Consider the following 27,752-nt stretch of genomic DNA (forward strand, 5'->3'; position numbering starts at 1 on the left):
CATTCACTCACTGCATTTCTTATGTGTCAGCCTTAGTATTCAATCTTAGTTTCAATAGTGCTAATTCATATCCTTGTGAGAAAAAAATTTGCTAACTAGAGAACAGTGTTTTGTATACAATTCTTTTTGTTCTTAGCCTTATAGTATCTAGTCAAAAGACTTTTCCAAAGTTATTTAAGTGAGTTCCTTTGTTCCCCACCTCCTTCCATGTGGTGCTGGTACATCGTCATTTGTAATACAGTTAGATTCATCTCTCACAGTCTGCATCTAATCTTGGGTTCCTCTGACATCCCGGTAGATTTTTTAGAATTTGCACAGGGCAAAATTCACTTTTTTGTGTTCATACAGTTGTATGGGTTTTGATAAATGCACAATTATTCCACCACAGCACCATGCAGAATCATTTTGTAACCCCCAATACTCCCTCATATTGCCTCTTTGTAGTCACCTTCTCCACCCACCTCCAAACCCCGCTTATTACTCCTCTTTCTCTGCCCTGTAATCTTTCCCAGAACATTATATAAATGGACTCATCATACACTAAAGCTGCTATAAGTGTTTACCAACAGTTGTTTGTGTAGACATAAGTTTTCAGTTTACTTGGGTAAATATCTAGGAGCGGAATTGCTGAGTCACATAGTAGAGGTATGTTTAACTTTGTAAAAAATCGCTACACTGTTTTCCAAAATGGACTGTATCATTTTGCATTCCCACCAGCAATGTATGAGTTTCCATTTGTTCTGCATCTTTGTGAGCACTTGGCATTGCATTTGGTTTGGATTTGGCTTTTATCTTATACATTCTAATAAATGTGTAGTGGTACTCATTATGGTTTTAATTTGTGTTTCCCTAATGCCTAATGATGTTGAGCATTTTTTCATCTGCTTACTTGCTATCCAAATGTCTTCTTTGGTGAAGTGTCTATCAATAGTTTTGAACAGACACAGGCCATCTTTTATTGGGTTTTTGCAGATATTTTCTTCCAGTATGTAGTTTGTGTTTTCATTCTCCTAATAGTCTTTCCAGAGCAAAAGTTTTAAGTTTTTATGAAGACAATTTTTAAATTTTTTTATGGATCACTCTTTTGTTATTATACCTAAAAATTTTTACCTAGCCTAAAGTCTCATAGTTTCTCTCCTATCATTTTTTTCTAGATGTTTTATAGTTTTTTTTAAGTTTTACATTTAGGACTGTGATCCATTTTGAGTTAATTTTTGCATAAGATGAGAGGTTTATGTCAAGGTTTATTTTTTACATATGGACAATTGTTCCATTTGTTTCAATATAATTTCTTGAAAGTGTATTCTTTCTCCATCAAATTGTTTTTGCACCTTTGTCAAAAATCAATTGACTGTATTTGTGTGGTGCTATTTCTCGCTTGTCTATTCTATTTTGTTTACTATCCTATTCCGTTTATATGTGCTTCATCCCTTTTGATAATACCATACTGATTTGATTACTATAGTTTTATGTTAAATCTTGAAATGAGGTAATGTGAATCATTCCAACTTTGTTATTTCTCAAATTGTTTGAATGTTACAATTATTTTTACCTTACTATATAAAGTCGACAATCATCTTCTTGATTTGTATAAAACATTTTGCAAGGATTTGAGTTGAGATTATCTTTACTCCAAATGTCAAATTGAGGGGAATTGATATTTTAGCAATACTGAGTCTTAAAATCCATAAACATGGTCTGTCCCTCCATTTAGTTAGGTCCTTTTTCATTTCTTTCTTCAATATTTTTTAGTTTTTAGCACACAGATACTGCCCATATTTGGACAGATTTGTGATTATGTAATTCATTCTTGGGGTGCTATTGCAAATCGTTTTTTCTTTTAAATTTCAGATTCCAGTTGTTCACTGCTAGAGGTACAATTGACTTTTGTATCTGACTTCATGTTCTGCAACCTTACAAAATCCACTTATTAGGTCTAAGAGCTTTTTGGTAGATTCTTTGGGATTTTTCTATATTAGACATTTATGTTGTCTTCAACAAAAGTCGGTTTTATTATTCCTTTTTAATCTGCATGACTTTTAGTTCTTTGTATTTCCTTCTGCACTATGATGTTTAATAGGACAACTGAATTTTAATAGTCAATCTAAACACAAAAGAATTAGGCCTAATATAATATCAAACTCTGGAAGTTCACATCAGAGAGATAAGAAAGGCTTCTCAGACTTAGTCATTTGATCAATAATTTAATCAATGAGATATTTATTTGTATCTCCATGAGACAAAGTGTTATAAGAAAGTCAAATATAAAACAGGCTTGGATCTCTCCATCAAGTACTTTGCAGTTAAATAAAGGTAATAAGACATGAACAAATAGTTACTACATACAAAGAAGGTGTAAAGCTAACCAGAGATAAACAGAGAAAGAATAATTGAGACTCTAAAGTCTGGAGAGCAGTTGGGAAGCCAGTAATATAATATAACCTGGTAGTAGTTATGAAAAAGTCAGGATGGAGGTAGGGATGGCACAGAAGTAGGCTTTTCAAGTTTTGCTACCTGACTGGGTTTTGGAGGCCAAAGGAGATCTGGGGGGAATTAAAATATGTTGCTTTCTTTTGCAGGGGGTAGAAGGGGAATCACAGATTGATATTCTGAATTTGAAGTGTACACGAAAGATTCAGATGGGGTGACCTGCAGGTAAATTAACCTGAACCAATAAGTAAGAGCAAGCTGGACATAGAAGTTGACCTAGGTCAAGATTCTCAGCTAGGCTCTGAGGCTATAAATACTAGAGGGTTAGGATTGACTCTCCCATTGGAACAGTGACTGCAGATAACTGAAGGGGCAGAGAGAAAAGAGGAAGGGCATGGGTGGGGATAGAATACATCCTGCTAAGCAGGTTTCCAAAAGCTAGCCTCTTGTAAAATAGAAGAAGGAGTTTTAACATTTACATTGGTTGAAAGAGCTTTAACATCTACATTGGTTAACATCTACAGTGCTTATTGTGTTTCTCCACTCAGGGAAGGCATATAAACTCATTTTAGAGAAGAGGGAACCTGTATGAAGCTAATTGTGCTGCCCCTAGCTACTGGGACAAGAGTTTGGATTCAAAGCTATGTCTCTTGGATAACAGTTTGCACTTCGAGAGCATTTTACTGTATGTGAAGGACCATCTTAAATGCTTTAATCCATACATTTAAACCTCACAACAACCCTATAGGGTAGTTTCTATTATTATCTCCAGTGACAGAGGGGGCACAGAGAGGTTCGATGACTTCCCAAAGTTTCAGTGATAGGAAGTGGTAGAGGCACTTTTGCACTGTATTGTACTTCATCACTCTACTGTGCTGCCCAGTGTTTCCCAGTAAACCACAGAGCCTCCTGGCCAACAAGAGTGGATCAAGTGAGCAACAGTGCAGTCTTTATCCACAGCAAAGCAATGGCATCAGAGCACCCACTGCGAGCATCACTGAATACCTACCATATACACAGGACCCTGTCAGGTGTTAGGAAAAAGTAGATGCATGTGACACAGTCCCTGCCCTCACAGACCTTGGTCTGGAAGGAGAAACAACCTTGTACACAATGAGTATGATATGAGCCATGATATATGGTTCTCTGACAGCAGGTGTAAAGGATTGGGCACACAGAGAAAACAGGCATTAATTTTCTGTTCCCCTGTCAAGGAAAGTGAAAGGAAAACTAATGCATGATGGTTGGAAGTATTTACTTTTGATCAAGTACATATATATAAATATCACCCTGCCCCTCAGTCAGGCTCTTGCCTCAGCCTCCACCATGTGGCTGACTTTGCTTTCTGAAGAGGAAACAAGAATTCATGCACAGTAAACAGAATTGTGAGGATGTGGAGCATGAACTCTGCCTCAAATGCATTTTTGTTTGTTTTATTTTGCCTTTGAAAACTGCACAGCTCATTACAGTGGAAACTAACACAGCTCTTGTTACAAAGTGGATGCCAAAGGAGACTTTACCTTTGCTTCATCTTGTGGGAGTTCTTTGAAAATAAATCATCACTGCAGGGTGAAGAAAACTTTGAAGTCTTTAGATTCTCTCTTCTTAGTGTTGAAAATGGCAAGTACCTGTATGATATTTACATAAGAAAGTGTAATCATTCTGTCATGATGAAAAAAGGGATCCTGGACAAAATTTGGAAGGGGACAAAGCATGTTCTCCTCTTTGGGGGCTCACTTCCTTCTTCCTCCTACCATCCCACTTTTATCCCCTCTTCTAATTCTCTCAGAGGTTTACTGCTTTATTCATGACTACTCCTTTTAATCCCTCCAAATTAACATAAGAAAATGGTCTGAAACTTCTTCGCCCTAAGGTATAAATGACTGATAATAGTTTATAGCCAAGCCTCTCTAATTGGGGCAGCAGAAGGTGTCATGGGGTACCCACTAAAGCCATGGGACCAACATGGCACATCTCTGAGACAACAAACTTGCTTAAAGATTTGGGAAGGGGAGTTCCCGTCATGGCTCAGCGGAAGCGAATCTGACTAGTATCCATGAGGACACAGGTTAAATCCCTAGCCTGGCTCAGTGGGTTAAGGATTCAGCATTGCCTTGAGCTGTGGTGTAGGTCACAGACGAGCCTCAGATCTGGCATTTCTGTGGCTGTGTAGGCTGGCGGCTATAGCTCCGATTCAATCATTAGCCTGGAACCTCTATATGCTTAGAAAATAAACATTATTTTGTATTAAAACAAACACAAAAATAATATGGAATGAAATACAAAACGTTTGAATAAATGAATCACTTAAAAGTAAATTGTTATAATATTGTCCCAGAGCCCCAGGGATGGCAAATTCTCTTTTGTCTCCTCTGCCCAAGGGGGTAAGCATGACAGTCTCCCCAGCTTGGATGGTTGAATGAGGCCTTGGTGGAGCCCTGTAATGGGAGAACTCAGGGTCAAGGATTTAAACCCATGTAGAGATAACACAAGCAGCAGGCCTGAGTTTGGAAATAAATTCAGCAAGGACCTTAGAAATATTTTTTTAATTTGCTAAAATTAAACAAAGGGATACTAAACACCAAAACTATGATCTTTATTATACACGTTTTAAATAGTAGCTGTATCGTATGGCGTATTTAATTTTGCTTTCAAAACTTTTCAAGATTGCCTTCCCTCCCAGTTTGAAAAAGATGCTTGTAAACTCCTATGTCTTTGTGGCAGATGGATGCACAAAGAGGCATTTTTAAAACAGCACTTATCTTTTAGCTGCATTCGAGATTTTTGATGCATGGACCCCTCTGGCAGTCTGATGAAGCCTATAGACTCCTTAGAAAAAGTGTTTTTAAACACATAACAAAATATACAGGAATCTGATTAAATGGAAATACAGTTCAAAATATTTAAAATCAAAATTTGTGACCTAGTAATACATGCACTTCTGTGTTAATATATTAACTAACAAGCTCTGGGAGTAGGTCGAACACCACAATTTCCAAAAGGTGGTAAGTGTAAATGGTGAGTGAAAATAATTTCTTCAAGTCTCTGAAGCAACTGTGATGAGGTAGAAAAATACCTGTACTTTTTTGGGGGGTGGAAAAGTAACAGTTAATGTGACTGTTCCTGTGGTTTCCTGCTTACATTTATACTTGGAGAAGACAAATTTCAGTTAGAAATTGGTGAAAAATAAAAATGTATTTCTTCCCATTCAACTTCATGAACCTCAAATTGTATGCCCTGAGATAAATGTTCTATATTCTTTTGATTTCAGAATCTGAGTTATTGATTTCTAACTATTCTGATGCCTGGAATACTTGAGACAGAAAAGACAATGAATAACTTTTACTTAAGCAATAAGTAGACTTGAATAAGCATTTCTCAGCCCTTATTGCCAGCCCCACCTCTGCAGAACTCTTGAATTCATATAGCCCCATCCATACTACTTTGTATTCTATCTCCATTTCCCTCCTCCTGGTGATCATGGAAGAAAGGTTCTAAATTTCTGACCCACATGATTTTTCCAAACTGGCTTTGACAACAAAGTGCCACCTTCTCCTTTGGCTCCCTTATCTATCTTTATCCCCTGGTTCCCACTTTCCTAATGATCCTAGCAAAATGACTCACAATTCACATATAATAGATTCAAGATGTTTGCAGTGTCTAAGCACAAATCGACAAGTCCAGAGACACCATAGAGTCATAGAATTGGGTCTTGAACTACAGAGGCAGCCTCCTAACAGCTTTAGTACCTGCACCAGAACCCCACCAGATTCAGTGTTTGAGGTGCCACTTTTCATAGAAAATAAGAAAGTAAGTAGAATTTATTGGATACTGAAGTATCCTGGGACTGCTGCTGCATTTATATTTTCTCAATCTCCAAAAAAGAGCAGTGGGCTATTAATATCCCCATTCGTGAATGAGGAAAGAGGCTTTAAAAGACTAAGTAACCTGCCCCAGGTCACACACAGCTAGTAAGCAACATTTCTGTACTGTCCCTATTTAGTGTACCTAACCTGACCTCTTCTCATAGCGCCACTGAGATGACTTCCCAGAAGTTGTCAGCAGTCCTATGGGAATGAATGTGAAGGGGATTTATCTGTCCTTCCTATGCTGGATCTCTTGACAGCTTTCCACACCACTAGCCACTCACACCCTATTGAACCTGGCTCCACCTTTGGCTTTGGCTTCGACAGCAGCACTTTCTGGGCTCTACCTACATCTTGACTCCTCCTTCTCAGTTTCCTTTACCAAGGTAGCTTCCTCCTGGGCAGCTATACATTGGAGCACCTTAAGGCAAGACCTTGGCCCCTCTACTCTAACCGGACACTTGTTTCCTTTGGCTGCTGACCCCAGCCCACAGTGCCCATTACCCTTGCTTCCCAGAAAACCTCTCTCCCTACTCTGAGCCCCAGGCAACTAACATGAATATCTCATGGACACTTGCCCATATACCCAGAGGTAGTTGAAATCCTTCTGTTTGTTGAATGAACCCCACTTCAGTAAAAGCACTCCTCTTCACCCAGCTACAAGTCAGAAACCTAAGAATAGCCCATTACTCTTCTTTCCCTTTCACCCTCCTATTCAAACACCCAGTCTTATGGATTTTGCCCATTAAGAGTACCTGGAATCTTCCCTATTCTCCTATTTCCACTGAATCTGATTACAAGAAACCATCACTTATTGGCATTGCCAAAGCAGCCTCCAAGCTCCTCTTCTTGCTTCCTTTCAGCCCATTTCTCCTGCTTAAAGTTTTCAGCAATTTTCCATTACTACTTCTTTTTTTTTTTTTTTTCCCACTGTACAGCAAGGGGGTCAGGTTATCCTTAGATGTATACATTGCAGTTACAGTTTTTTCCCCCACCCTTTCTTCTGTTGCGACATGAGTATCTAGACATAGTTCTCAATGCTATTCAGCAGGATCTCTTTGTAAATCTATTCTAAGTTGTGTCTGATAAGCCCAAGCTCCCGATCCCTCCCACTCCCTCCCCCTCCCATCAGGCAACCACAAGTCTCTTCTCCAAGTCCATGATTTTCTTTTCTGAGGAGATGTTCATTTGTGCTGGATATTAGATTCCAGTTATAAGTGATATCATATGGTATTTGTCTTTGTCTTTCTGGCTCATTTCACTCAGTATGAGAGTCTCTAGTTCCATCCATGTTGCTGCAAATGGCATGATGTCATCCTTTTTTATGGCTGAGTAGTATTCCATTGTGTATATATACCACATCTTCCAAATCCAGTCATCTGTCGATGGACATTTGGATTGTTTCCACGTCCTGGCTATTGTGAATAGTGCTGCAATGAACATGCGGGTGCATGTGTCTCTTTTAAGTAGAGCTTTGTCCGGATAGATGCCCAAGAATGGGATTGCGGGGTCATATGGAAGTTCTATGTATAGATTTCTAACTACTTCTTATTAAGACCAAAATTGGTAACATAATCAGTAAGGACCTGTTTGATCTGCTACCTGTTACCCCCACCAGATTCACCTGGGCTCATTCTGCACTCTAGTCTTCCACTACCCTGTACTTATTTCAGTTCTTCAGTTGCCCTTGCTTCTTCCAGCCTCTGAGCCTTTGCATATGCTCTTCACTCTGCTTGGAATGCTAATCCTTACTCTTTTCATTAAGTTACATTTTACTCCTCCTTTGGATCTCAGTTTTAAATGCTGCTTCCCACATTCTTTTTCTCACATTATCTGTGACTAGGTCACTTTGCTATACAGTAGAAAACTGACAGAACACTTTAAACCAACTATAATGGAAAACATAAAAGTAATTTAAGAAAATGCTTCTTCCCTAGAGAAGCTTTTCCTAACTGTCCAAATCACGTCAGCTTTCCCAACATGTCAGTTTTTCACTTAAGGCATATTATTCTTTTATTTTGTACCACAATCAAGTAATTAGTTCACTCTTTAATGTTGCCCTTTCTATGATGTAAGCTGCATAACAGTAGCAACCATCTGCTCCTTAGCCCATTCCCACACGTTAATACAAGCCCTGGTGTGTAGTTGAAACTTAGTACATATCTACTGAACTAATTATTATTAGTTAATTAGTTCAATAAATAAGTCTTTATTATAAGGTAAGGAAAGTCTTTTTTTGCTATACTTTTCTAGAATGACACAGATCAACAGGTGATTTTATATTGTCCAAAGAAAATGAATAAGAACTTAGTTGGGGAGTTCCCTTTGTGGTGCAGTGGAAACGAATCCAACTAGTATCCATGAGGTTGCAGATTTGATCCTTGGCCTCCCTCAGTGGGTTAGGGATCCAGCGTTGCCATGTACTGTGGTGTAGGTCGCAGACGCAGCTCAGATCTGGCATTGCTGTGGCTCCTGTGTAGGCTGGTAGCTGTAGTTCCAATTCGATCCCTAGTCTGCGAACCTTCATATGCTGGCGTGTGGCCCTAAAAAAAAAAAAAAAAGAAAAAAAGAACAAAAAAGAACCTAGTTGGAATTCACAACAGACAAATCACTTGGACCTTTAAATCAAAGAATCTGAAAGAATCCCATTCTGTTTTGCTGTTACTTAGATAAAGGAAAGAATGAACAAAGTTTCATTGTGCAACTTATCAATGTCTGTCATCAGAATGCACGGCTAAATCGTTTATGTGCCTGGTGGTTTCTAAATGAATCATTATTCACTATCAACAGTGATGAATGGTGCCCTCGTAAGAAAATGTTATTACCATTTGTAGTCACCTTCATGGCTGTCAAAATGTATGTTCTCATACAACCATCAAAACCCACTGGCTGACAAATGAACATATCTTCTGCTCCGGATTTTTCAAGAAAGGTTAAATGTACATTTCTGTTTTTTAAATTACATACCCCAGATTTGACTAGTAACTTCCAGGTAAAGCACTGCATACAGCAGAATGCTTTTTAGAAGCATCAGAGAGATGTTCAGCTAGACTAAAACAGCAGATGATGTAATGATCTGAGCACATGAAAACCAGGTCAAACCAAACTTGTTTCTGCTGGTCTGACAAGGCCACTGGAGCCCCTTATATATGCTTTCAGTTTGTCTTTGTTGTGTCAACCTTTAAGTAAGGGATTTTGTCCCATGCAATACTAATCTTTTTGTCAAATGCAAAGAATCTATTTTAGCTAGCTTTTCTTCTCTTCCAAGCAGTTTACAACTGTGAATAATGTCTAAGACACATGTATTCAAAAGCAAGCAATTTAAGACAATATATTTAGCTGCATATATTCTGCTTTTAGCCTCTTTGATTTGCAAAGGACCTGCAAGCATCAAAGGGCATTCAATATGGTGTCTAAGTAACACTTGATTTCAGTTCTCACAATTCTATTATTGCTTTAAAATAAAAAGAGCATGATGGGATTTCCCTGGTGAATCAGCAGGTTAAGGATCTGGTGTTGTCACTGCTGTGGCTCAAGTCACTGCTGTTGTGTGGGTTCAGTCCCTAGCCTGGGAATTTTTGTATGTTGCAGGCACATCCAAAAAAAAAAAGAGAGAGAGAGAGAGAAAGAGAGAGAGTGTGATGGGTGCTCCACAAAACAACACTAGAAATTGTATTTAATGCCTTTGTCATAGAAATAACCATTGTCCTAAAACAAGTTCAGCCACTGAGAGGACAGTCCTGCCTTCATAAAGAAGAAATATAGCCTTTGACTTCTCCAGTAATTCTTTCCCAAAACTTTGATTTAAGATTTAGATTTCCAAAATTTGACTGACAAAGCTAAGTGCCCCCAAATTGATGTCATTCATTTCTAATATTAGCAGCTGAGCAGCTCAGGTTCACCTGGGAAAGAGGAGCTTTTATTTTGGGTTGAACAGGAGCACATACTAAAAATGAACACAGTGAGACTTCCCTCTGATATGACACAGATAAAATAGAGAAACCAGTGTAATGCAACTGTTTTGAATCAAATGGGGAAAAAATCAGTCTAATTGGAAATTTGATGTACTTACAGAATTTTTATGTAGCCTCACTTGTGCCAACACTGAGAAATTAAGAAATAAAGTACGATTACGTCAAGTTGTTTCAATGAGCCAATGTCACACAAGGTCACGAAGTGTTCATGAAGATTCCATATGAATGGGATTGAGAAAATTCCAGGACATCTGTTACCACCCAGCATGACATTATTTGGTGTTAGAGCTACCTACACAAACGAGATTTTGGATGGTGTATTTTGGACTCATTAGATTAAGTATGTCAAGTATTTGAGCCTCTATTATCTAGCAGAGCTTAAATGGATCAGAATGGCTGAACAATGACCCCACCTCCACTTAGTATTGTATAGGCATGGACTTGGGCTGAGTGCAGAAGCTCATTTGGAATTACAGAAACTATGTTGGAATTTCGTGCCCTGAACTGGAGGGAGTTATTTCCGCCTAACTTCTCATCTGCAAAGTGAGTGGCATCCTCATGTGTCAAGAGTGCTTTACTTGTAGGAGTGTCACAAAGAGACTTACCCCTGGAAAAAAATAAGGGCAATGGACTTAGAGGCCAGATATGGCTTAGGTACAGGAAGTACCTCTCATTTTAAAAACAATCAACTGAATTTGATAACTGTTCTGTCTAGTAGGTAAAAATACTTAGAGGAAGAGCTAAAGGAAATAAAAACTCTAATGCCTAGTGTGGGACCTAGCACTATTCTATCAATATTTGTTTATAATTGAAATTTTCTTATAGTGCAAAATCTTCTAAGGCTTTCATTCCAGAAAAGCTGGTCTGGGTGTTTAAACAGCAGTGGCAATAAAAAGGACCAATTTAGTATTTGCTACTTTGCAGTTTGTATTGACTGACAATTCTCAAGTTTCTCAAATTTGGCCTTCCAAACCCAGAGCAACTTAACCTTGCCCTATTTTGAGTTTGTTAGAAAAATTTTTTCCTCTGCATAGTTTTCTTCACCAAGTTCCTCCTCCCTAATGTGCTCACTCACTAAAAGATATTACAATTACATGAAACTCCTTACCTAGATCTTTCCCCCATGACACCCACATAGTTATGCAAACACAAGCCTGAGATAGCTCGCTATGTGTTCTCAAAGACCTCCAGGGGAGGATAAGCCCCCGCTGTCCTGTGATTGCATGGTTGCTTTTCTATGTCCATCAGAAAAGGAAGAGGACAGAGAACTCCTTGAGGGTGAACTGTGCCTTCTTCCCCTCTGTATCCCCACCACCTTGCACATTGCCTTGAACATGGTAACCCGTCAATGAATCGTCACTAATTCATCAATGTTGAATATCTCTACCTGTAAGGCTGTTAATCACTTACATATATATTTGCTCTTTTTGTTCTAGTGTAGGTCTTTTTTATTCTCCGCACTATATAGATTTTGCTCTAAATTCCTATCCTTTATAATCAGGTAAACTTGTAGATCATAAAGCAAGACCTTCTGGTTATACATCCTGTGGTTTTCTGAGAAACTGCCAAAAGAACAATTCATTATGCAAATTACTTTTATGGGAAAGGTCCAATTATTTTTCTCCTACTTAGCAGTCAAAATATTTTTCACATACAACTTTATGCAATAGTTTCCTACCAGGTGGACATATCCCATTCGTATGGGGAAATTTAGCATCATGTCCGTGAGAAGGTGAGCACAGTCAGAAAGCACCAAAAATAATTACGCTTTGCACTTGTTTACTGTGAACACATTAGCATACATTATCATGTTCTAGCCGACAACAGTGATGCTAGATGAATGGCATAGACATTGGTATCCCATATTACTATGAAGAAATTGAACTCCCAAGGAAGGAAGTGATTTCTTCAAGGTCAACTTAGCTAATTGCAACAATTGCACAAAAACCTGGGTCTTTCAATTCTTTGCAGTGTGATGCACTTTGGACTATTTTAGGGGATGAAATGTGTTTCTTAGGTGGCATTTTATAGACAATAATAACAAGCAGAGAAAAGAAATAGATGCACAAACAAGAGCACTGATTACTAACTCTAAAGAAGCCAAACTGTGGAAGAATCCAGAGAGAACCTATAAGAACTGAGTGGAAAATTTGTTGGAAAAGTTGGTGTTGTTTTGTTTGGGTAAAAGCAGGGAGAAAATTTGTGCTCTCAGAAGAGTATCTAATCAGAGGGTAGGAATGTACTTTTCTACCATGTTTCAATAATGTAAGCTTTTTCTCCTCATGCTCCCTACAAAATTCTATGAGGCATCCTCTCTCTGAGACTTCGGTTTCTCCTCTGATGGCAGTTAGGTGAATGACAGGAAGATGGGTTGGGTCTGGGTCTCCACAGACAAATACTGTATAGTAAAAATTAGAGTACCTAGTTTTCTCCCTATTTAGAGAGTAAAAATATAGTTCTTTTCCCTGGTAACTTTTTAAGGATGACAAGCAAAGTTGTTGATGAGAAAAAAAGGAATATTTTAATGACTATCTGATGTTCTTGTAGGAATTTTGTATAGCCTTTTATAAAAATAAGATAATTTAGTTTAAATAGTCTAACAGATTATTTGGTATTTTTTTTAATAATCCCCATCCATCAGTAATAATATTTTGTTTTAGAAGTCAGTTCATTGGTTACACAGTCAACAAATATTTATTAAGGGTTCACTGTGGGTCAGGCTCTGTGGATGAATAATTAATATTTGGTAAATAAAGTACAGATCTTACCCTCAAGGAACTCACATTCTAGAAGGAGAGAGTCAATACTCTTATAAACAAATTAATAAAGAAGATCATTCATGGCTGAAAAGCTGTAGTTATAGGGACACTTTATTGTTATTCTGAGCCTAAGCAAATTTTGGCTTTCTAGTGCCCAAAGAGAGACTAAGGAGCCTCTTCCCAAACCACAGGCCTGCATCTGGGACTCTGCCTTTACCATGACTCTAGTGAAGAATGTTATCAAAACGGAGTTCACGTCGTGGCTCAGCAGTTAATGAACGTGACTAGGCTCCATGAGGATGCAGGTTCAATCCCTGGCCTTGCTCAGTATGTTAAGGATCTGGCATTGCTGTGAGCTGTGGTGTAGGTTGCAGACGTGGCTCAGATCCAGCGTTGCTGTGGCTCTGGTGCAGGCTGGCAGCTACAGCTCCAATTTGACCTGTAACCTGGAAACTTCCACGGGTGTGGCCCTTAAAAAAAAAAAGAATGTTACCAAAAGTGAGATTTAATATTCATAGTTAAAATTTACCCAAGGGAGTAATAACCATGTATTGCTTTATTTTTGTTCTAGGAATCTTGGAAAATCAGGACTCAGAGTTTCTTGCTTGGGTCTGGGTAAGTACTCAAGGTATCATATGGGGGTGAGCTGGGAGGTGGGAGATTGGAGAGGGTACCAGGGAGTGACGGAGGTGAAGGTCAGGACCCACCAGTCTCAGATGAGAAGGGGTTTGTTGACCAGCATTGCCTAACTTCTCCAGAGCCTTTCCTGCTCAACACAGCCCTCCTTCCCAGGCGCAGGGAGCCACTGTGTCCATAATGCCTTATGGGAGCCCATCAAGCAAAAAGAAATCTGATATTAAAGCACATCTTAGAGGAAGGGACTCCTGTGTTGTTCCTATTTAGCAAGTGTGAAGAACCTCATGCAAGCATTTGTATGCTCACTTCATCTGCAGCATCATATGAATTTTTTTCCTATCCTTATATCCCCTTTGCCTAATTTTCTCACTTCTTTCTATATCGTAATGTATTTTATATACTTTTATAACTTAAATGCTTTAGGGAGATAAGGTGATATATATGTATATATATATACACACATACAGTGATGTGTGTGTGCGTGTGTGTGTGTTTCTATAATGATATGTGTGTATAATTATTTCCAGAAATGTAAATATTTAAAGAAAACTAAGTAGAGATGGAAATTCTAACAACATACAGATGAATCTGAAATGGTAAAATCTGAGCATAAGACAGACTTGATTCAGGAACAGCAAGTCCTGATTTGAGCTTCAAGTTTTTTTCTGAGAGCTTGAACACTTGTGATAAGACACTGCATGAAAAATAGGAGGAAATAAAGAAATTCATGGGACTGACTGGCTTCATTCAAAGCAGGTAACAAAGCTTGAATGAGTATTCTTTGAGAACTTTTCTGAGCTGCCTCTGTAACTACAGGAGACAGAAAAATATTCATAGAAAGAATAATGCACCAGCCTTAGATGATTTGTCAGGCTCTGCAGACCTCAGTTCTCAAATCCAGGTGGAGCTGGGTTTACCACTGTAAGCTTGAGATATCAGTTCAGTTACAGCCCATGTTCAACTGAGGCTTTGGAAATTAAGCATTAAATGTTCCAAGCAATCACAAGGCTACAGATGTTTTTTCCTGATATATTCCATAAGTCATATTAAAGCTAACAATTCTGACTTTCTTCTCTACCAGGGAAAGACAGGCTGGGAATTTCTTGCCCTGCTAAGCTTTCTTTTGATACACTAAGAACATGTGTAACTAGGAGCAGAAAGGCAAAATAACTCAAGGATGAACTGAAGACACATCTGAAATAACATAGTTCTGCCAACAAAAGAAATGGGAAGGGGAATAAGTGGAAACCTACCTGTGGACCGCTGTGGCCAGACTAGTTTGTAAATACACTGATCACTGCTATCAAGACTCAAAGTTAGAGAAACTGATGGAAAAAGTTGAGTCCACAGAAGAGTTACTGAACATCATCTCAGTCTTGTGGAGAGTGGGACTATTTTCTGAGAGAGGAAGAGGAGAATTTATGTATTCATTCATTCATTCATTCATTCTCAGCAAACATTTAGGAAGCCGGGCATTGTGCTGGTAATAGGAGATATCAAGACAAAAGCAGCAAGGGCCCTGCTCTCAAACTGCTCACAGTGTAGTATGAGTCAGGCATGCACGAACAGACAGTGCATTGGATGGAAGCTGTAGCAGAGAGTACAGGATAAACCAAGAGTGAGGAAGGTCCCCTGGGGAATCTGGGGCAGCTTCGCAGGGGGGTTGCTGCAGAGCAGGAGGTACTTGGAAGCACTAGTGAATGTGTAGAATATTGCAAAGGCAGGGTATTGGGGAACCACAAGAACAGAGCCTGGAAGGAAAGGTAGGCATGATCAGGAGGGCCCTGGTTTGCCTTGCTAAGGCATTGAACCACAGCACAGCAATACTGGATCCCAGCCATATCTGTGAACTAAGCAGCAGCTTGTCACAGTGCTGTATCCTTAACCCACTGAGGGAGTCCAAGGATCGAACCTGCATCCTCATGGATCCTAGTGGGGTTCTTAACCTACTAAGCCACAATGGGAACTCTCCAGTCAGAATCTTAACCCACTTTACTATGGTGGGAACTCTAAAAATTTTTTAATGTAGGAATTTCCATTGTGGCTCAGCGCTAACAAACCCAACTAGTATCCATGAGGATGCAGGTTCAATCCCTGGACTCCCTCAGTGGGTTGGGGATACAGCATTGCTGTGAGCTGTGGTATAGGTCACAGACATGCCTTGATCCTGAGTTGCTGCAGTGTGGTGTAGGCCAGCAGCTGCAGCTCCAATTCGACCCTTGGCCTGGGAACCTCCATATGCCACAGGTGCAGCCCTAAAAAAAGGACAAAAAAGTTTTTTTTTAATTTAAGTGTAAAATTTTAATGTAAATTTAAAGTTTTTAATATGTCAGAAATGACTTCATTTTTTAGAGTGGGTGTAGGCTCACAGAAAACTGAGCAGAAAGTTCACCTTACCTCACATATGCAGCTCCCCCCATTATACCATCTCACACCAGAGTAGTGCCTTTGTTACAGTCCTACAAGGATGCACCATTATCACTTACAGACTATAGTTTATGTTAGAGATTTGTATAACTTTGATGTTTTACATCCTATGGGTTTGGACAAATGTAATGACATGCATCTGCAGTTATGGTTCTACACCACGTAGTTTCACTACCCTAAAATCCTCTCTGCTCTGCCGGTTTATTTCTCTCTGCCCCCAATCCCTGGCATCCACTGATCTTTACTGTTTTCATAGTTTTGCGTTTTCCAGAATTTCATATGGTATGGACCCTACAGTAGTTAGCCTTTTCATATTGGCTTATTTCACTTAGTAATATGAAGTTTACTCTGTGTCTCCTCCATGTCTTCTCATGGCTTGATAGCTCATTTCTTTTTAGTGCTTCATATTATATTTTGAAGGGAAAAAAGCGTCTTTCTTCCAAAAAAAGAAAAAGTTTTAAAACTGCCCCAGCTTGTGAAAAGCCATTTGAAAACATGGATCAGGAGTAGGACATGATCAGATGTCTTAGAATTGTTTTGTGGCAGTGATATAAAGGCTAGATTGGAGGGGGAAAGGGTTGAGACTGGAGGCAGGGAGGTGAATTAGGAGTCAGATGATGAGGCAGTGGTATTAAAGACATATAGGAAGAAGGTGATTATTTAGAAGGAAGGGTAAACAGGACTTGGCAATCTGGCAACCTTGGGAAGCAGAATGAGTGGTCTCCTTGAGCAGAGGAAGATGTCTAGGTTCCTGGATTCGGTGTGTGGGTGCACAGGCAGAAATCTCAGAAGGAGGAGATGCAGGAGGGAACAGTGAGAGGAGAAGCAGAAGCACCATTGAGGAGCGATGACCAGAGCCTGTAGATTTCCTTCAGATACCCAGAAGGCATGGGGAGCACTGGAGAGAGCTCTGGCTGGAAACATAGACCCAGGAGCTTCTAACAAGTGTGAGCCCATGGTTGTCACCGAGGTCACCTGCAAATACAGAGGAATGATTTTTGGACATGTTTAAGAAACCTGCCTTTTGGAGTCTGTCAGACTATATGTTCCCTAAGAGCAGAGACCACCCCTGTTTTTTCTATATCTCTGTTGTAACTTTAGCAGATCACAGAATCTGGAATATAGTGGGTTCTCAAAAATTGCTATTGAATGGATGACTAAATAGATGGATCAACTGGTAAGGAATGACACAATGCACACTGGGTAATGGTGAAGATCCAGTGGAAGTCAGAAATCATGAATTGCTGGGTCTAGCCAGCCCAGTTCTTTAACTTTCTCCAGAAGCACATCAATACAAAGAGAGAGGGCTGAGTGAAGGTAGGAGGTGAGGAGAGGGGATAGAGGCCTTGAATCAAGGATTGTCCCCAACATGCATCAGGGATCAGGGGTCTTCCCTATACACAGGACCCAAGGCCAGGCTGGGTTGGGACTCAGAGCTGTCGTGCTAGGTCCCTCATTCCTGTAGATAGAAAGGGCATCTGCCCACACACATTAGGAGCAGGAGGCCCTTCTGATTCATGCCACAGGAGGTAACACCCCATAGCAGGGAGCTGCTCCTACAAGGACTTGAAAGGAGCAGATTTTACCCTGTGCCACTCATTCTGGGGTATACATACTTCCCTCCAGATAATAGGCTTGCAAGAAAGAAGGCATGCAACGGTTAGTTTTATTTGTCAACTTGTCTGGGCCACAAGGGATATAGATATTTGGTCAAACATTATTCTGGGTGTGTCACTAGGATGACTTTGGATGAGATTAACATTTGAGTTGGTAGACTAAATAAAGCAGATTTTCCTCCCTAACATGGGTGGGTGGCCCCCATTCACTCAACTGAAAGCCTGAGTAGAAAAAAAGGCTGAGCACACACACTCCCCCCGCCCCTTGAATAAGAGGGAACTCCTCCTGCCTGACTGCTTTGAGCTGAAACATCAGACTTTTCTGGACTTTGGACTTGAAATGAAACATTGCCTCTACTTGGGTCTTGCTGGCTCTTAGAGGAGAGCTTATACCATCAGCTCTTGGTTCTAGGGCCTTCAGACTCAGACTGAATCTACACATAGATTCTCATTGATCTCAAGCTGCAGATGATAGATCTTGGGACTTCTCAGCCTTTACAATCATGCGAGCCAATTCCTTACCATAAATCAATCTCTATCTATCTTTATATTTTCTCTCTATATAAATACATTATATACATATTATATAATTATGTAGAAAATATATAAATAAATATAAAGAGATACATAATAAGGAATATAAGGAATACATAATAAGTTATAAGGTTTCATATCCCTGGAAATAATAAAAGCATTTTGCTAGTTTTGCAAAATATCACTCAGGCGTATGTGGCAAGGCGAACAGTCAGGTATTTCTAGGAAGTAATAAAGGTTATAGGAAGATAGGAGGAGCAGAGATGAGGGGGTGTGTGGTCCACTTGCTCCTTTTTTTTTTTTTTTTTTTTTCTCTTTGCAACATTGCTTTTAATAGATAAGTTGTGTAAACTAGCAAAATACTCTTCAGAAGGTAGATGATTCAATAAAATGTTGTTATAGTTATATGGGACACCATATGATACTCTCAATGCAAATAAACTAGATTTCTTTTTTTTTTCCCCCCACTGTACAGCAAGGGGGTCAGGTTATCCTTAGATGTATACATTGCAGTTACAGTTTTTCCCCCACCCTTTCTTCTGTTGCGACATGAGTATCTAGACATAGTTCTCAATGCTATTCAGCAGGATCTCTTTGTAAATCTATTCTAAGTTGTGTCTGATAAGCCCAAGCTCCCGATCCCTCCCACTCCCTCCCCCTCCCATCAGGCAACCACAAGTCTCTTCTCCAAGTCCATGATTTTCTTTTCTGAGGAGATGTTCATTTGTGCTGGATATTAGATTCCAGTTATAAGTGATATCATATGGTATTTGTCTTTGTCTTTCTGGCTCATTTCACTCAGTATGAGAGTCTCTAGTTCCATCCATGTTGCTGCAAATGGCATGATGTCATCCTTTTTTATGGCTGAGTAGTATTCCATTGTGTATATATACCACCACTTGCTCCTTTTTAAGCTGAGCACATTTGGAGCCTCGTGTGGAATACCATCATCCCTCAAGGAGTCCTCCTGGGCTGTTCACTTGTCAGGAGGGCATGTTATGCAGTCCTGCCAGACAGCACTGGGTCTGGATCTAAGTACTCAGGAAAGGAAGGAACATCCCATGCCTTAGGGGCCTTGATTTACACACACCTCAAGGCAGTAATTCGCAGGCAGAGCAAACTGATTACATGATCCTCATGTTCTGTGTTCATTCAGGCAGCCCCTTCACACTTCAACCTTAGAGGAATGAAGTCATAAAGTAAAATATTTAACACCTTGGAAATGCTGAGTCTCTCAAGAGGTGTTTCTTCCCAACTCTGGCTGCACAGCAAAATTACCTCTGTTCTTTTTACAGTGCAGATAACCAGTCTGCACCCAGACCTTTTGAATAAGAAGCTCCCAAGCAGGCTTCAGGCACAGGTGTTTTCAAAAGGCTACACCAATGATTCTGAGTCACTGGTAGGGTTGGAACCAGATGGAAGGAGATGGCAACCTGTGTGGGCTGGTATCTGGAGAGCCAGGTGCTGGCTATGCTTTCTGTCTGCCTAGGTGGCTGCTGCTGTCAGGCCCAGCACCTGGAGCTGGCCCAAGGCATCTCCACCTGAACTGCAGTCACGAAGGGGAAAACCTGCCCAGCATAGGGCTGATCTCAGTGTTCTCTAGAGCCAATGTCCTGGGAAGGTTCCTGGCTAGGCAGATTGAACTCACTTCCCCTTCTATGCAGTACCTGACAGCTGGGCCCATCTGCCTCATGCCCTGTCCTAACAAGGGAACCTTCTAGAGCAAAAGAGGTGAATTTAAGACTGAATTGTGTGGGATTCTTTTCAGTGTGTTGCATATGTGCAGAATGTCCTCCTGGCTTGTCTTCCTCTGCGTTAGAGATGCTCTCGCTGCACTAAATATTTTGACACTAGGAGAACATGACATTAAATGTTTAACATGGATGAAATTATTTTTGTGACACCCTTCATGATTCTCATTCTTGTTGCGGAGGCCAGTGTAAACTAGCCACCTCACTTATGATAACAACATAACAGCAACGTTAAGTATTTATAAAGTGCCTCCAAGACACGAGAAACAATTTTAAGAGGGCAATTTCTTCTGTCAAAGAGTTTCCCAGTTTTTCTGTATAACACACAGTGAACTATCTTAAGACCAGGATACCCACAGAATTTAAACTGTGCATGAATATTAAACATATAATAAGAGAATTTTAGGCTTGTCACTTTTCCCGGAAAATCTACCTTGAATAAATGCCATGATGCATACACATTAAAAATAAAGAGGAATTTGTATTTTTACAAAATTGTTTTAGAATATTTCTTCCTCATTTTCTACTTTCAGAGTAAAACCCTTCTTCAGAATTGCTGACAACTTGTGGGCCCTCTGAATTACTGATGGCTGCCGGCCATGTGCCATTGCTTCCCTCATTGAGGGTGTCAGGAGCAGAAACACAGCTGGGGTGACAGACGGGCACCCTGATGTTCCACACATTGTTAGAGTTGGGTTCAGGGGAGAACTGGAGAAAAAAAAGGAGAGCCTACACAACCCCAAGTACACAAACAGACACAAACATACACACCCTCAACCCTCTCAGTGCAGTTGTAAAAGGATGAGTAGCCCTCATTTGCTAACCTGTGATCCAAAAGTGAAACAAGTAGTTGTAAAACCGTCAGACAGTGGGGAGAAAAGGTTTTCACCAGACCCAGATATGGACAGTTTATAAACATAGTCTCACAGCTGTGAGAGGGAGAATTAATGCTTGCAGTTATCTTCCCCCCTGCCACCAAAAAAGAGAGACAGGAAGAGGGAGAACATCTTGTTCAAGACCAGTGGTAGAGATGGCAGAGTCCCCATCTCACGCCCATCACCCCCCAGCCACTGTTTCCCTGCCACCCCACCTACCTCCGGCTGCCATGTGCCCACAGCCACTGCCATCTCCACATCTCTCCTCTTTGAGAAGTGAATGGCTGGACTAGGCATGCAAGGCCCCTTCCAATCATCATGTGGAAGTTCAAGCATGACGCCAGGGTGATGGCTGTGTGAAAGAGGCTTTACTTCAGAATTAGAAAATGTTATAGTATGAGCAACTCCTGGCATCACTCTCCAGAGTGGAGTAAACAGATCCATCAAAGCTCCACAGACAGAATGATGGCCAGAATTCATGACTGTGGTCCATGATCAGGTGAATTTCCCTGTAAGAGATTTCAAAGTGAGAAGGCAGATGAGTGCAAACACTTTGTTTTTGTGTGTCTGCCATGAATGACTTTCCTCCTCTGCACACAGCCCTAAAAACCTCATGAAGTCCTGCCATAGTTCTTGACTTCAAAGGAGAAATACACCTGTGTACAGGCAAGTCTGTCATATCATTTACACAGAGTTTGCTCTGTACACTCTACATTTATAAAAAGTACATTCAGGAGTTCCCTTCATGGCTCAGTGGTTAACGAACCCCACCAGGATCCATGGGGATGTGGGTTTAATCCCTGGCCTTGTTCAGTGGGGTAAAGATTTGGTGTTGCTGTGATCTGCAGTATAGGTCCCAGACCCAGCTTGGATCCCGTGTTTCTGTGGCTGTGGTGTCTGCCAGCAGCTACATCTCCAATTCAACCCCTAGCCTGGGAACTTCCATATGCCATGAGCGTGGCCCCACCCCCCAAAAAAGTACATTTGTAAGACTATTTTCCTATACGCTTTGTAAATAAAAACCCAAATGAAAGTTTAATCATTGTAATCAACTATGCAATTGAGCTACTCCAATAGTGAAGCTAAAACACAAGGCAATCAGTTGAGGTACTGTCGTCTTGAATGGTAGTTGTGCCTCTGGTGTGCTTGGGTTAAGCGAGGGCAGGTCAGTGGGAGCCATTTCTGAGAGGACAGCATAAATGCCATAAAGGGAGAGGGGAAATGTGTGGAGATACATTCATAGGCTTTAGAGGCCTCAGTTGAATGAAGTTAGGAATAAAATCTAGTTCTCTTCAGGGCTATTGAGTGTGAATCAGTCAGGTGCCTTCTTGAGTAAGTGATCAGAAAACCTAGCTCATAGTGGCTGTACCAGTTTACATTCCCACCAGCAATGCAGGAGGGTTCCCTTTTCTCCACAGCCCCTCCAGCACTTGTTATTTGTCGATTTATTAATGATGGCCATTCTGACTGGTGTGAGGTGGTATCTCATGGTAGTTTTGATTTGCATTTCTCTTATAATCAGCGATGTTGAGCATTTTTTCATGTGTTTGTTGGCCATCTGTATATCTTCTTTGGATAAATGTCTATTCAGGTCTTTTGCCCATTTTTCCATTGATTGATTGGTTTTTTTGCTGTGGAGTTGTATAAGTTGCTTATATATTCTAGAGATTAAGCCCTTGTCGGTTGTATCATTTGAAACTATTTTCTCCCATTCTGTAAGTTGTCTTTTTGTTTTCTTTTGGGTTTCCTTTGCTGTGCAAAAGCTTTTCAGTTTGATGAGGTCCCATGGGTTTATTTTTGCTCTAATTTCTATTGCTTTGGGAGACTGACCTGAGAAAATATTCATGATGTTGATGTCAGAGAGTGTTTGGCCTATGTTTTCTTCTAGGAGTTTGATGGTGTCCTGTCGTATATTTAAGTCTTTCAGCCATTTGGAGTTTATTTTTGTGCATGGTGTGAGGGTGTGTTCTAGTTTCATTGCTTTGCATGCAGCTGTCCAGGTTTCCCAGCAATGCTTGCTGAATAGACTTTCCTTTTCCCATTTTATGTTCTTGCCTCCCTTGTCAAAGATTAATTGACCATAGGTGTCAGGGTTTATTTCCGGATTCTCTATTCTGTTCCATTGGTCTGTCTGTCTGTTTTGATCAAAGCTCTACTTAAAAGAGACATGCACCCGCATGTTCATTGCAGCACTATTCACAATAGCCAGGACATGGAAACAATCCAAATGTCCATCGACAGATGATTGGATTCGGAAGAGGTGGTATATATACACAATGGAATACTACTCAGCCATAAAAAAGGATGACATCATGCCATTTGCAGCAACATGGATGGAACTAGAGACTCTCATACTGAGTGAAATGAGCCAGAAAGACAAAGACAAATACCATATGATATCACTTATAACTGGAATCTAATATCCAGCACAAATGAACATCTCCTCAGAAAAGAAAATCATGGACTTGAAGAAGAGACTTGTGGTTGCCTGATGGGAGGGGGAGGGAGTGGGAGGGATCGGGAGCTTGGGCTTATCAGACACAACTTAGAATAGATTTACAAAGAGATCCTGCTGAATAGCATTGAGAACTATGTCTAGATACTCATGTCGCAACAGAAGAAAGGGTGGGGGAAAAACTGTAACTGCAATGTATACATCTAAGGATAACCTGATCCCCTTGCTGTACAGTGGGAAAAAAAAAAAAAAAAGAAAACCTAGCTCAAAACAAAGCAAAAACATCAGCAAAACCAGAAATTTCTAGGTTCACAGGGACAGTGGACCCATATGACTTGATCAGAAGATCAGACCATGAACTGTACAAGCTGGAGGCTGGTTCCATTCTCAGGCTGTCCTCAGAGTAACAAGATGGCTGCACAGGCTCCAAGCCTCATATCCCATTGATTCTGTCTGTCTTATCTATCCATCCCTACTCAATCACTAAAGAGCTGCTGGCAATCAAAAACCACTTCTGAAACTGTGGAAGGGTCTAAATCCATCCCAAACACAGAATGCATTTTCCTAAAGGAAATGTAAAAGACTCTTGACTAAAGTGCTCAGAGTTAAGAAAGAAGGATATCCCTGGGTCCTGAAACCCCCCCTTATTTTAGCTTATCTGCCAGCTTTTCTTTGGCATTGGTAGTCAAGTTTGAAAATCAAAATTCTCCCAGCCTTTTATGTGGCATGAGGTATGCTCAGAGTTTGCTAGGTCAACTCAAGCTTACCTTCTGCTACCTCGGTTTGCCTAATGGACAAAATTTTCCTCAGCAGAGTAAATTTGTAGCTTTGCCTTTTTAATACTTCTCCATGATGTTGAAGGATGAGTGAGACCTGAGGCTCACTTACAAATAAAAGCTTCATCCCTACACCTGGATGATGACAACATGCAAAGGAGGACCTCCAGGAGAGCAAAGCAGAAAATACCATCAGTGCTCACTTTATATCTGACAACCAAGTAAAATGAAAGGAGAAGGAGGCTACCCAACATGCAATTACAGAAAATGGGTGATGAGGTAATGAGCAATAGTTAAATTAGACTGATGGTCTAACCATAGGAATTTCCTCAGGCTGAAGAGAAGGAAACAGAGAAGCTGAGAAGGGTGGGCTCTGCTTACAGTTACTGGAAACAAGCTTTCTGTAGTCTTTGTCATGTTTCTTGGCCTCTTACTTTACCTCCCTTCCTGTTTCTCCACCCTGTGCTCTATGCCATCCTTTCATTTGGCCCTTCCGGAGCAAAAATTGTAGCCCAGCTCAGTCAAGCTGCTTTCAGTCGTGATACTTGAACTGTGCTGGCTGAAGAGAGGAGGCAAGACTGGCCCTGAGAATCATTTACATAAGTGACCCTCTGTCTGGCTTTGTTACCTGTCACAGCATTCCAGTCACCCTCCCCTTCAGTGCCTTCCTGGGAGGGCTGGTTGGCTACCCTGGTCCTTCTAGTGAATGTACTGCCTCAGATGCTACTGGTGTCTCAGTTTATGGGCTTTTAGAGGGTAGAACTGCATCTGATTATATCATCTCTGGGAAACACAGAATTGGCACTGCTCTCTTTCATTTGTATCCAAGGATTTTATAAGATATGCCAGATCCTGTGCTGAGGAAACCAGAGAAGAGACACTCAGGGCACCAGTGGTTGCCCTCACTCAGCCCACAGGTGGGGGTTTTGGGGGAGGGGTGGTGACCTGATTCCCAGGCAGCATGGGATCCTTGGGTTGTGTGCCCCCAGAGAACACTCTGCATTTTTGTCTGATGGTGTTAGCTTTTTTAGTCTGACTTATTTCCTGTGGGATTATCAATTTAGACCACATGCCTAGGTCAGAAAAGCTCATTATATGCTCATTTGTGAAATATATGTATTAATTAATGACAGTGTGACCAGTGCTCTGAGAGAAGTATGAGATGCTGTGGAAACACATGTGAGAGCTGCTCAAAGGGAGGCATGGAAGGCTTCCTGGAGGAAGAGATGCCTGAGATGAGAGGGTAGGTTAGGGTGGAGCCAGGTCAAAGAGTAAACAAGGGAAAAAAGCAGTTTAACAATGAACATGATAGAGGTAGAGTGAGAGAGGTATGGGACACAGAAATGGCACAGATGATGAAGTGACCACCTCTTCCAGGGAGTGGGGCAGGTATGGCTAGAGGAAGTGGGGTTTTGAGGGATGAAAAGGAATCTGTCATGTGGATAAGAGAAAAAAAGCCATAGGCATTCCTTTTTTAAAAAAATTTCTCACCCACCCCTCACTCAGACCAAGACTTCATTATTGCTTTCCTGATCATCCAATCTAGTTAGAGGCTTCCTGTTGGTTCTTGTCACAACCCCTCTTACCAAGATTTGGTATTTTTCTGTCTTTCCTACTGGACAGGAAGCTCTAGAAGGGAGAGAGACCATTAATATTAGTTGCTCTTTGACTCCCCATCTGACATGGTTCTGAAAAATGATAGGGTTTGATGAGTATTTTCTATATGAATTAATAAGTAAATTTCAGAAAGAGAAGTGTGGGAATTAAAACCAGCATGGCATGGGGGAAGGAACTACATGGGAGAGAAAATGATGAGAGATAACTTTGGGAAGATTATATAGAACGTTGGAAGCCATGTCACGAAGCTTGGAATGTATCTGTGTTATGAGGAGTCATTGAAATATTTCACTCCAGGTGTCACCATGCCAGATGCATTTTAGGAAACTCATTATGGTTGCTGTGGTCACAGTGCAGACAACAAATTGGAGAGGACTGGGGATAGAGGCCAGGAAACAGGCTGTACGTGACTCAAATATTCTCACTTTTACAGAAGATTAAACGTCACAGTCAGTTAATTGCCCACTAACTGTGAACCCAGTTCATCGTACTGCGAGCATATACACAGAGCCTGCACAGAATACATAGGGGAGGCTGTGAGGTAAATGAGGCTTGGCCAAATGAGCAAAAAACTAGTAGAGAAAATATAAAAGGAAATGTTTTTAAAAGTATAAAATGAATTATCTGAAGAAAAGAACTAACATAGGTGTCAAGTGTAGTAAATTAAAAAGTTTCAGAGATTGGGTCTAAAAAAAAAGTCCTTAGATATACCCTTTAAGGGAGAGGACAAAGATAAATGAAAAATTATTAAATGGGCTAATAAAAAATCAGACAAATATAAGCAAAAAGGAAGTGAAATGCGGTTATAAAATTAATGAAATAAAGCAATCAAGCAAAGAGAAGATGCAGTAATGAGAGATGATAATGAATAGAATAAGGGCCCTGAGAAGGAACAAGGGGGTGGGACCCAGAGGATCAGCAGACAAAAACTGGAGAGAAGGGACCCTCTTCCAAAGGGACAGGAAGACAAGAGGAAGAGATGGGTGTTGTCTTAGTTTGTGTTCCCTAAACTCTGGAGCCTATGTTGAGTGCACACCTGCCTTAAGGTTGGGGAGGCGGGCTGTTCATGTACCAGAGGCAGCTGGAAGCCCACAGGCAAAATGGACAAGACTTACCAGTGGTGTCTGCTGTAGTGGTTTGGTAGATTTGGTAGCAGGAAGTGGAGGGGTTTACAGTTTATCTTCTTTTATATTATCTGTGAAGCAAGAGGCACATTTATCCTTGACAGTGAAGGAAGAGGAGGTGGGACTAAAGTTGAGAAAAGTAGGACAGTTTTAAAATCCACACAAGGGAGGAAAATGATTAGAAAATAAAGGATTAGCATTTCTCTAATAATCATTGATGTTGAGCATTATTTCAAGTGTTTGTTGGCCATCTGTATATCTTCCTTGGAGAAATTTCTCTTCAGGTCCTTTGCCCATTTTTCAATTGGGTTGTTGGATTTTTTGCTGTTGAGTTGTATAAGTTGTTTGTATATTATACCACCTCATTTAGTCAGAATGGCCATCGTTAATAAGTCCATAAATAACAAATGCTGGAGGGGGTGTGGAGAAAAGGGAATCCTTCTACACTGTTAGTGGGAATGTAAGCTGGTACAACCACTATGGAGAACAGTATGGTGGTATCTTAGAAAACTATACATAGAACTACCATATGACCCAGCAATCCCGCTCTTGGGCATATATCCGGAAAAAACTCTGCTTAAAAAATATACATGCACCCACATGTTCATTGCAGCACTATTCACAATAGCCAAGACATAGAATCAACCCAAATGTCCACTGATAGATGATTGGATTAGGAGGATGTGATTAGGAAGATGTGGTATATATACACAATGGAATACTACTCAGCCATCAAAGAGAACAAAATAATGCTATTTGCAGCAACATGGATGGAACTAGAGACTCTCATCCTGAGTGAAGTAAGTCAGAAAGAGAAAGGCAAATACCATATGATATCCCTTATATCTGGAATTAATATATGGCACAAAGGAACCTCTCCACAGAAAAGAAAATCATGGACTTGGAGAATGG

The 27,752-nt window shown here is 40.5% G+C and overlaps 1 protein-coding gene across 5 annotated transcripts in view; it reads left to right on the forward strand.

Annotated features, from left to right (window-relative positions):
- Positions 1-27,752, forward strand: part of KCNAB1 (potassium voltage-gated channel, shaker-related subfamily, beta member 1) — a 393,270-nt gene that overhangs the window by 266,900 nt on the left and 98,618 nt on the right. For all 5 annotated transcript variants that reach the window (XM_021068178.1, XM_021068181.1, NM_001105294.1 and 2 more), the window contains 1 exon segment: positions 13,601-13,644. In XM_021068178.1, coding sequence (XP_020923837.1) covers positions 13,601-13,644 — 44 coding nt within the window.

This window comes from Sus scrofa, chromosome 13 (assembly GCF_000003025.6).
Source record: "Sus scrofa isolate TJ Tabasco breed Duroc chromosome 13, Sscrofa11.1, whole genome shotgun sequence".
NCBI classification, from domain to species: Eukaryota; Metazoa; Chordata; class Mammalia; order Artiodactyla; family Suidae; genus Sus; species Sus scrofa.